The sequence below is a fragment of the Porites lutea genome, chromosome 2 (assembly GCF_958299795.1).
Source record: "Porites lutea chromosome 2, jaPorLute2.1, whole genome shotgun sequence".
In the NCBI taxonomy this organism is placed as follows: Eukaryota; Metazoa; Cnidaria; class Anthozoa; order Scleractinia; family Poritidae; genus Porites; species Porites lutea.
The window spans coordinates 38725993-38735858 of record NC_133202.1 but is presented as its reverse complement, the minus strand read 5'-3'; the positions used below and the strand labels follow the sequence as shown (position 1 = coordinate 38735858).

The 9866-nt window shown below is 36.2% G+C and overlaps 2 protein-coding genes across 2 annotated transcripts; one reads left to right on the top strand and one right to left on the bottom strand.

The window, feature by feature from the left end:
• The first annotated feature begins 5242 nt into the window (after window positions 1–5242).
• Window positions 5243–6359, top strand: LOC140926975 (5-hydroxytryptamine receptor 2-like). The gene has a single exon (XM_073376643.1). The coding sequence runs from the start codon at window positions 5243–5245 to the stop codon at window positions 6164–6166; it is 924 nt and encodes a 307-aa protein (XP_073232744.1). The 3' UTR covers window positions 6167–6359.
• A 1846-nt stretch (window positions 6360–8205) lies between these two features.
• On the bottom strand, window positions 8206–9204 carry LOC140926974 (tachykinin-like peptides receptor 99D). The gene has a single exon (XM_073376641.1). It carries the CDS (start codon window positions 9166–9168, stop codon window positions 8206–8208), a length of 963 nt encoding a protein of 320 aa, XP_073232742.1. The 5' UTR covers window positions 9169–9204.
• Window positions 9205–9866: the final 662 nt, after the last annotated feature.

The following is a 9866-nucleotide window of genomic DNA, read 5'->3' as shown; positions in this document are numbered from 1 at the left end:
GCTATTCCCTTTTATTTGCTCATTGACTTATTTTCCTGAAACAGCGCGCTAATGTATTTTATTTTAATCGATTCATATAGAAAAATAAAAAATAAATGTTTCATTCACGACCCTAGTTTTCATGATTAAGTCTGATTTAAGGATAATTTTGCCCATAATGATAACTTGTAATTTTCACTACACAATCGTATTAATATTGTCTCCGAAAAAAATTCCTAATCGGTGTAGTGGGAATCAATGTAAAACCTTGAAATTTAATAGTGACCTATACTAACCTCTCAGTTAAAATGGAAACGATGGGTGGATGCATGAAAATAATCAGCAGACCAGCAGACTGAAAAAAGAAAGAGCAAAATGAATTCAAAACACAAATGTACGGGCAAAAAGGTTGCCAAATTGATGTCCAGTAGTATACATCCATTTATTCTTTAATAGTTTTCCCGGTTAAATCACGGCTGATTTGTAATTCCTAGAATTCGAGTTTCTAGGTTTTAACTTTGCCACACGTTAGAGCGAAATCGAGAAGTTACTCAATGACAGATAGATAGATAGAAACTTTATTAAAGTGTCAAAGCCGTCTAGCCAGGGAAAAAAGAAACCCTTACTAATTTGGGGACACCAATTAGGGGAGAATATACAAAGTAAAAACTATATACAGTAGTAGGTAAAATATCTATAGTTATCTAATTACGAGATTTATAGTAAAAATATACAGAAGTCAAAATGAACAAAGGCTACAGCCTGCGCAGCCATCATCTAAAAGTTCACTTATATTGAGTTGGCGTATCTTGTTTTTAAACGACATTAGGGTTGCGGACGTCCCTAATACTCTTGGGTAGTTTTGTCCATAGCCTAGGCCCTAGATATCTAATAGAGTGCTTGCCGTAGCTGACTGTCTCATACCTAGGTATAGAGAAATCTGCTTGCCTCAGATTGTAATTACTATTTGGTTCTTTAAAGATGTTACTTATATATGCAGGGCACAGTTTATGCTTTACTTTATACATAAGGATGCACAGATCCTGTAAGCGACTATTTAGTAGTGTGGGCAGGTCTCCCTTCTCTAATAGTTGTTCATAACTAGAATTATTATCCTTGAAAACCGCTCTAAGTCCTCTTTCTTGTAGTCTTTCAAGCTTTCGAGTGTCACTCGCTTTGCAAAAATGCCACACTAGGTGACAGTAGGTGAGGAATGGTAATATCGCGCTTTTGAATAATATTAACTTAGATTTCATAGGAATTAGATTACGTAGTCTCATTAGAACACCAATTCTCTTGGTGCTTTTTGAGGTTTCCCGCCAATAAGTTAGAATCATACCACGTTGTTGCTAAGTTGGCACTATCCTTTAACTGGGAAGTCACAGCTGCCTGGTCTGCTCCTGCGTGGTAAATTTGATGGTCGTCAGCATACATAGACAAGTTCGCTGTTAGGCAGTAGGATAGGTCATTCTGGAAAACATTCCATAACAACGGGCCAAGCGCGGAACCCTGAGAACAGCCGCGACTCACGAATCGGCTCGAACTAACATGACGGCCGATCTTTACTTGATATTTCCGTTCATTTAAATAGCTGTTTAAAAGTTGAATAGCGCTTTCCTGAAAACCGTACGCTTCAAGCTTGTTCAGAAGTAGTGGTGGGTGTAACGAGTCAAATGCCTTTGACATGTCAGTTGAAAGTATGCTCACAACCTGTCTTCGATCCCTCGCTAGTCTCCAATCTTCTACTAAATTGATCAATGTTGTTTCGCAGCAGTGAGATTTGCGATAAGCGGATGAGTTTTGGTAACTGCGATTACCAAAGCCAGAGTTGATCTGCGCTCCAACCAACTTCTCAAGAACTTTACTTACACATGGTAAGAGAGTTATGGGCCGGTAGTTTTCCTTTGCATTTCTGTCATCCTTTTTGTATACTGGGGCCCAATGCCCATATTTCCATTTACTAGGCCATGCATTCTTGTTAATACAAGAATTGAACAAGGTGGTTAGTGGAGCGGATAATTCATTAGCACCTGTTTTCAAAGCCTTTGAAGGAATTCCATCAGTGCCGGTTTATGTTCAGCGAATCGAGAGCTGCAAGGACTTGACCCTGTGTAACCGGTTCGATTTCAATGGTCTGAGTGGAATTCCTATTTTCATATTGTATCCTCTGAACACAAGGGTGGTCTCTAAAGTCCTCTATTGACTTTCTTTCAATCGCTGTACCGCCAATGCCATCCGCCAAGGTAGCAAAATGCTCAACCAATTCCTCAGCCACTTGTTGTTGATCCGTTATCATACTGCCGTTTATTTTTAAGTGGATGTCGTTTCTTTCAGTGCAGCTCTTAGAACCCAAAAATGGCTTGAAAGAGCTATGAAGTACGTTATTATATATTCGTCCGGTTAAACTACAAAGCAAAACACAAAAAAAGAGCAGTGAGAAAAAAAAAAAAGAAAGAAAGAAAAAAGAAAAAAAGAATGACAAAAAGAAAACAAGAAATTTAAAGAACAAAGAAAATGCTGCGATAGAGAAGTCAATGTTTTTGTGATCAAACAGAGGGTACCAGTTATCCCGCGCATTTTGAATTTCAATTTGGTAAATTACCTTTTCTTAATCTATTTAATTTTTTGAGCGTGTGTTTCACCCACTCATCCATTGACCGTCGCAACAGATAGTTTCTTTTGAAACTAAGATCTTCAAAGGTGGAACGTTATATCTTTATAATTGTAGACAAAGAACTGCTATCTCATTTAAACATGAAATAATACTCCATTGTATTTTCCTTTGTTGGGTAACAGCTAAAGAATTAAGATGCAGTGAAGAGCATCGTGGAGAGGAGGAATAAGGAGACGAAATATTGTAATATATCTATCACATTAAAAAGCGTGAGCAAAAAAATCCAAACCAAGCCAATTAATTCCATCAAACACAAATTAAACAAGCAAACTAAGCCACTACAGAAATATGGAAATATGCATCCTATCTGATTTAAAAATCTTTTATAAACACCATTGTCGCTCCGATATAAGCTGATGGGAAGTGCTCATAAATTGGGCATGCAGTGTGATATTGTATAATACTTATTAAAACTCTTTTCTTTGAGCCCATATTTTTTTTTTCGAAATATCACCAAATGGCATTTTGGCAGAATCTTTGCCCTCTTGTGCAATTTTACGTTATATCTATGGCTCCACAATGCAATATACGTACTAATTTTTTTGACCATTTATATTCTAAACAACCCTGAAGGAAATTGATATTTTTTGTTCTCGTTAAACAAAAAGGAAGAATAATTCAGAATTAAATTCAGGTGGGGAAATTTTCCAAATGTCTTGTTAGCTGTTAAACCTCTTTTTAAAGTGTATCGTGCAAAACAAATAGAAAAACAAATCAAAACAAGTAGAATTTTAATTAATATTTTTCATTAGCCTTCCTTAAAAAAAGAAAAGAAAACGTGTTTCTAATATTGAGATTTTCTCCCTCGGTGTTGGTACTTAAATATTATATATATCGTATACACTGTATATATTTTTCTTCCTCGATGCTATTAATCGAGTATTCCGATTATTAAATTTACACAGCAGGGATATCAAAAGCCTTTTGTCTTTCCTTCCTTTGCGATAATCTACTAACAACTTGCAGCTTTTTTAACTTAAATCGACAACTTACTGCTCGATAATGTTTTCTTATGCTCTATAGCAGGTGAGGGAATGTTTTTATTAAACTTAGTTTCATAAAAAACAAAAATTGTCTTTTTCAGCAAAAATTTAAAGCCTCCAGTGGAACAATCAGTTAAATGCATGACACCTTTCGCCCCTGCGGGGTGTTTATAGCGTAAGGGACAAATTAAATTCCCACATCAGCACTTCTCATCTCAGAACCAACAGCTCTATTAATAGTGCACGGGTTCGCGACAAGCTTTAAGCGAAAAACCTTCGATAAGTGTTCAACCCCTTCTTGAGACTATTAAATCACCAGTGCCAGGATATTAAGAGACGCTAAAAAGGTGAGATTAATGCATGGTTTCCCTCCGTCTAGTATCTTTTATGCCATTATAGATTGAAAATCAACATGTTTTTGGGCTTCGTCAGTAGCTTTCTTACATAGTCTCTTATTTGACTATCAAAAGCCTATAAGCAAAAAAAATCTGTTAGAATCGCATATGTTTTATTTGTTACTTTTTAGCCGAACAGAGCATTTTAAGTCTTAACAGACTTATTAACATTTAATCGAAATTGCAAGCGCCATTGGTCTTCGACCTGGCCAAACGAAGGAAAGAATGGAAGTATACGTCAGAAATGTCCATTTATTGGCAAGTGTTTTGCTCCGTTCTAAATATTTATCCACAGTTACTGCATTGCTTTTATTCTTATTTTCGTTTTAAGTACCGACATATACAAGTTTGATGGTAGCTACGATAAAAAGAAGAAAAAAAAAATCAGACTACCGGTTCTTTGTATATTCACAGCAGGATTGTTCAGTTGCAATCTTTAATCGTGAATTATTGTAACAGGAACCAAAAGAAATGCTTACGTGAAGTCAAATGAAAGGTTACATGTTTTGTTACAGTTCCTTCTGAACTGCTAGTAATGGTAACTCATTCAATTTCACAAGCCATTGTCGAATATTCAATTTGATCTTATTTTATTGGGATTTTATTTACCATTCTTTGAATCATGGGTGAGGTTGCACGGATTTAATACAACTATCTGGCTATACTTGTCAAAATAATGAGCTTTCTTTCGTTTCAAAACACTTCGAGGCTGAGTGGATTATGTTAGCAAAAGAAATGGTGCCAGCATTAGCACCAATTTCAGTTTTTATTGTTTGCCTCGAAAGCATTCGTGCTTTAAAATATACCGAAGGTAAAAACTGTTTTTTATCATAATCAGAATAATAATAAAAATAATAATAAATGCAATAATAACAATAATAATAATAGTAATAATACTTTTTAATTTGCTATATAGATCCTTTTAATAATAATCAAAATCAAAAGCGCCCTACAATTTCTACATACCAGTAATGTTAAAATTCATAAAATGAATCTGATAGATAAATTATCATAATCAATACTATTTAATTTGTTACTATTATTTATTATTTTTATTGCTATTATTATTATTATTATTAATAGTAGTAGTAGTAGTAGTAGTAGTAGTAGTAGTAGTAGTAGTATCATTATCATCATCATCATCATCATTATCATTATCATTATTATTATATTATTATTATTATTATTATTCTAGATCGACATATCCAAAGATGTCCACTTTGCAAATCACAGGTTGGAGTGCGGGGTTTGGGATGGCTGCGTTTTTCATAATAGTTGGCAACATTCTAACAATGGTGGCCTTCTTTAGTTGCAAGAAGCTCCTGCACATTCGTGCAAGCTTTTTCCTGATCAACCTAGCAATCGCTGATTTACTTGTGGGTGCAGTTACAGTCCCTATGTATATTGTCCTACTGTGCTATCACCTGGATAACGTCACATATCAAAGCATTTATACTGCTGTGGACATTGCTTCAGGCTTTGTTTCGATTTTTACATTAACAGCCATTGGTTTGGAGCGCCTTTACGCTTTTTGCCGGCCGCTTCGTCACCGTACCGTCTTCACGGACTCAAAATACCTGCTGATTATTGGAGTGGTCTGGATCTTGGCTTTCATAGTCACCATTTTACACCTTCTGTTTAAATTTTGCGTCATTAACTATGACGTTTTCTTCTATGTGATGACGTCATCATTGAGTTCATGTTTGTTTTTTATGTGTGTGTCATACACAGGTATATGGATCAGGGTTAGGTTTTATTACAGTTCGCAGCATCGTCCATCAGCTTCTGACAGAAAGGTAGCTAGGATGCTTTTGATCATAACCTTAACCTTCATTGTCACGTGGTTACCTTTTCACTTGTTAAACATAATCAATTTCTTCTGTAACCTTTGTTTCACCCATAAGTTGCCACACGATATCCTATTTTTCTGTAAGTTTCTTCATTACGCCAACTCGTTTTTGAATCCAATTATTTATTCATTTCAAATGCCCGACTTCAGAATAGCCCTGGGTAGATTACTTTGTAGAGAATCATACTCTGCGGAGGCTCTCCCAGAGGGACCCAGGATAGATCATGAAGAGATACCATTAAATAATATGGGAGAAACTGAAGAACAGAACATCTCCGGATTTTAGACAATGTACAGTCCTCGCCTGCGGCAGGCAAAATGTCTAAATTATGTTCTCTGATCGATCATAGCGACAGTAAGCTTTAAACTAAAATGTTAAAATTTAATTTATTCGTTCACGCATAATCGGACAATACGTGGCTTCTAGAGAAACAATTCTAATCAATTCTATTACTGTACAATTTGTATAATTTGTAGAAACCCTGGCGACCCCTTTTTGTGGTAAGGTATACATTTTTCTATACATTGAAGAAAAACTTAAAATTTGCACAAAATTTAAAAAAAGGTCAACCTTGGAACAGCTGAAAAAAAATACCCTCTACATAATTTGCATAGGACTCTACTATTAGTGACAATTTTTTCATCAGCTCATACCCTAACTCCCCCACAGCAGTAATGGGCCAAAAATGACTCATTTCTACCACCTATTTTGCTTAAAAGTCAACATTATTTGGAGAAGGTCGTCAGTTTTAGAAATATCTCTTAAAGGTCCTCATATAATAGTACTTTTGACCTCAATTGTAGATCAGTCTGAGTAGGAAAATACCAAACAGATACTAGTAGACTATAAGGAATTACAAACAGTTGATGATAGAGGGGATTAGTACAAGGATAAGAAAACACAAACTCGATTTATTTCCCCAATTCAGGCCAAGTGATGCCATCGGGGGAATTTACCTTTTGTTTCGCCTGAATTTTGTACTGACTTCGAAATCCCCAGCCATAACACACCCTGTTTGCTCCCAAACTTTTTCATAAGCTATTACTATTACAATGCTCCTAAGAGTACTAAATGTTTCCAAGAGCACCTGGAAAAATATCTTATTATGAAAACTTTGGGGGCCAATAGAGTGTATAATAGAGGATTCGAAAAAGGAGAATGGGAAAACAAAACATGCAAGTTAATTGGTCAGGAGACCATAAATAGGAGCGAGCAACTCCCATACTAGGCATACATGCATGTACATGTATGTCACTGTGCTTCAGCACTTTTCCCACTAAAATATAGAAGCTCTGCTCCGTATATAAGCGCATTAGAAGTATTAGATTAAAGAAAAAAGAACTAAGGGAAACTTTCAGGGTTAAAAATAACATTTTAAGGTCTGTAGGTTTTCCTGACTGGTCTATATATTTACGCGCCAAAATTGTTCTAGAAATATACCGATCGGTGAAAATGCCGTGATGTGAGTACATGGAAGTTGCTTCTCTGGGTTATGGGTTGCTAAAAGGTCTATTTTAGCTAAATTTTAAGATTCATAAACTGTGACTTGTAGTAGAAATGAGGTGGGTGCTGACAACAGACCAATTTCGATACATTAAGATAGGCCATTTCCGAGTTCCCCCGGACCTCTGTTTCAAAACGAGGGTAGATGCTCAGCCTTTGATATGGAAATCATTTAACTCATTTTCACACTTGAAAGGTTGTGCACCTAGCCTCATTTTGAAAGTGAGGGTTTTTGGAACTCGGAAGTGGCATATTAGAGTTGGCTCAAAGGCTAGGGGGAATAAAATCAAAGAAATCATCTTGAGGCTCAGGAATTAATAGTATATTCTTTTGCTTTATTTCTCCAAGCCTCGTAGCCAAATATAAATTTTGATATATAGAAATTGGTCTATTGTTGGGGGCAACTTATATTTAATATGTTCATTTCAAGCGAGGTAATTTGATTTAAAACGCTTATGACTTCTGTGTCTTATCAATAATATTTATGATCGTTTTTTTTTAACTTTATTAAGGTAGTTTATATCGACAATATAAAAAAACAAAAATGATTTCAAGCAAAGTCAATAGTCTAACTGCTTATGCCCAAACGTCACGATTAGGTCCCGAAGGAAACAATTCCCGTGAGTCGAGGGAAACATCAGAATTAGGGAGGGAAATCAAAACTAACTAAAGTTGTATCACGATCGGGATACATATTAATTTAATCAAGGTCACGTGACCAAGAATCAACCAATGGTAGTCTCTGTTTAATTGCGCGAAGTCTAACAATATTTACTAAGACAGTAGTAAGCAATGTTGTCCCCGTCTGTAATTTTTATTAATCATACCCTGCTTTCTTTGATCAGAATGCGACGAAAGGCATCTTGTCGTTCTAAAAGTAATCGTCGTTCCTTCATCCCGTAGTGTTCCTTCTTATCTGATATTACTGGTTTTGATCGTGATAATAAATTACGTACCAGTTTCTTCAAACATCTTCGAAACTCGCTGTTTCTATAACAATACACAATAGGGTTCAAAAAGGAGTTGCTATAATGTAAAAGTTTGCTAAAGTAAACGAGAGAAACGGGTGGAGGACGGCAGTTCGACGGTTTGCAAAAATGGAAAATGAAGTTTACAACATGAAATGGTAGCCAGGTACAGATAAAAATAACAGTTAGCAGAAATAAAAGTTCTGCCAATCGTCTCTCGCGAAATGGTGTTCCTTTGAGGCCGTGGCTTATTTTAAAGCACTTAACTCTTGCCCAGACTAGCAAATAGGAGACGCAAATGACTAGAAGAGAAAACGAGATGCTACATAGCAAAAGATAAATAAACGCTTCTATCGGTAAGACATCAATCCGAGACAAAAAATAGTAGACTACGAGTAATCCCGATAACATCCACACAGAGGCTATCATAGAGGGGTAAACTCCCCTGGGAGGGACTTTGTGGTAAAAAGGAAACACGATGGCATAGACTCGATCCGCTGCAATCGCCGCTAAAGTGAAGATAGAAGCGAATCCGGATAATATGTCTACAGCATTGAAAACGTCTCGCAATGCATTCCCAAGTAACGGACGGCTTTCAAGCCACCAGGATATCAACTGGTATACATACAAGGGAATTACGGTGAGACCAACCATAATGTCTGAGATAGCCAGGACGATCAAGAACTGGTTATGTCGCTTTTTTAAGAGCCGTCGACTCGAGTTAAACACCAGCAAAGCCAAGACATTTGCACCAACGACGAGAATGTCGACTATTCCAAAGGCAGAACACCACATAATTAGTGATGAAATACCCATTTTGGAGTTGGCGATCTTATTCGCACTTGAGGACTCCTGAGTGCCGTTCATATCTTTGGTGCTGAAGGTTAATCCCCTTGGTCATGTAATTAATTCAGATCTAAGGAAACAAAACCGTTATAAATAATGGAGTATTTGCATCTCAGGTTGGTCTGTAAAAACAAAACGCGCAAAAGCAAAGGTTTAACTCTCCTTCTGATCTACATCAGGCGTCTACAAATCAACATGATTTATTATAACTGGCCTTGCAGAGATCGAAAATTATAAGTCAAATCTATCAGATGGCTTAGCTGTGGAAGGTTTCCTTAGCAACTCCACCTTTATCGCATAACATTAAAACAAACAAATTAAATTTATCCTTATTGTATTTTCATGTAGCTATTGTTACTAAACTTTTTTGGGGGAAAACGCCTACAACAACCGCCAATGATACAACAAAAACAGAAAGTACAAGACGTTTAAACAGCTTTGTCCATCTTAGTACGTCAAATACTAGTTAGTGTCCCTTGAAGGTTGATATTTTGCAGTCTTATTCCTTTTTTATTAAAACTACTTTGATATCAGCGATACAAAAGCTATCTAATGAAGGAAAACAGCTGGACACACTGAGATTAAATACTCCCTAAAGAAGTTTTAATAAAAATGGAAACAACTATATATTGAAGGCTTTTTCCAAAGTGTAGATGGGGGAGGTTGCA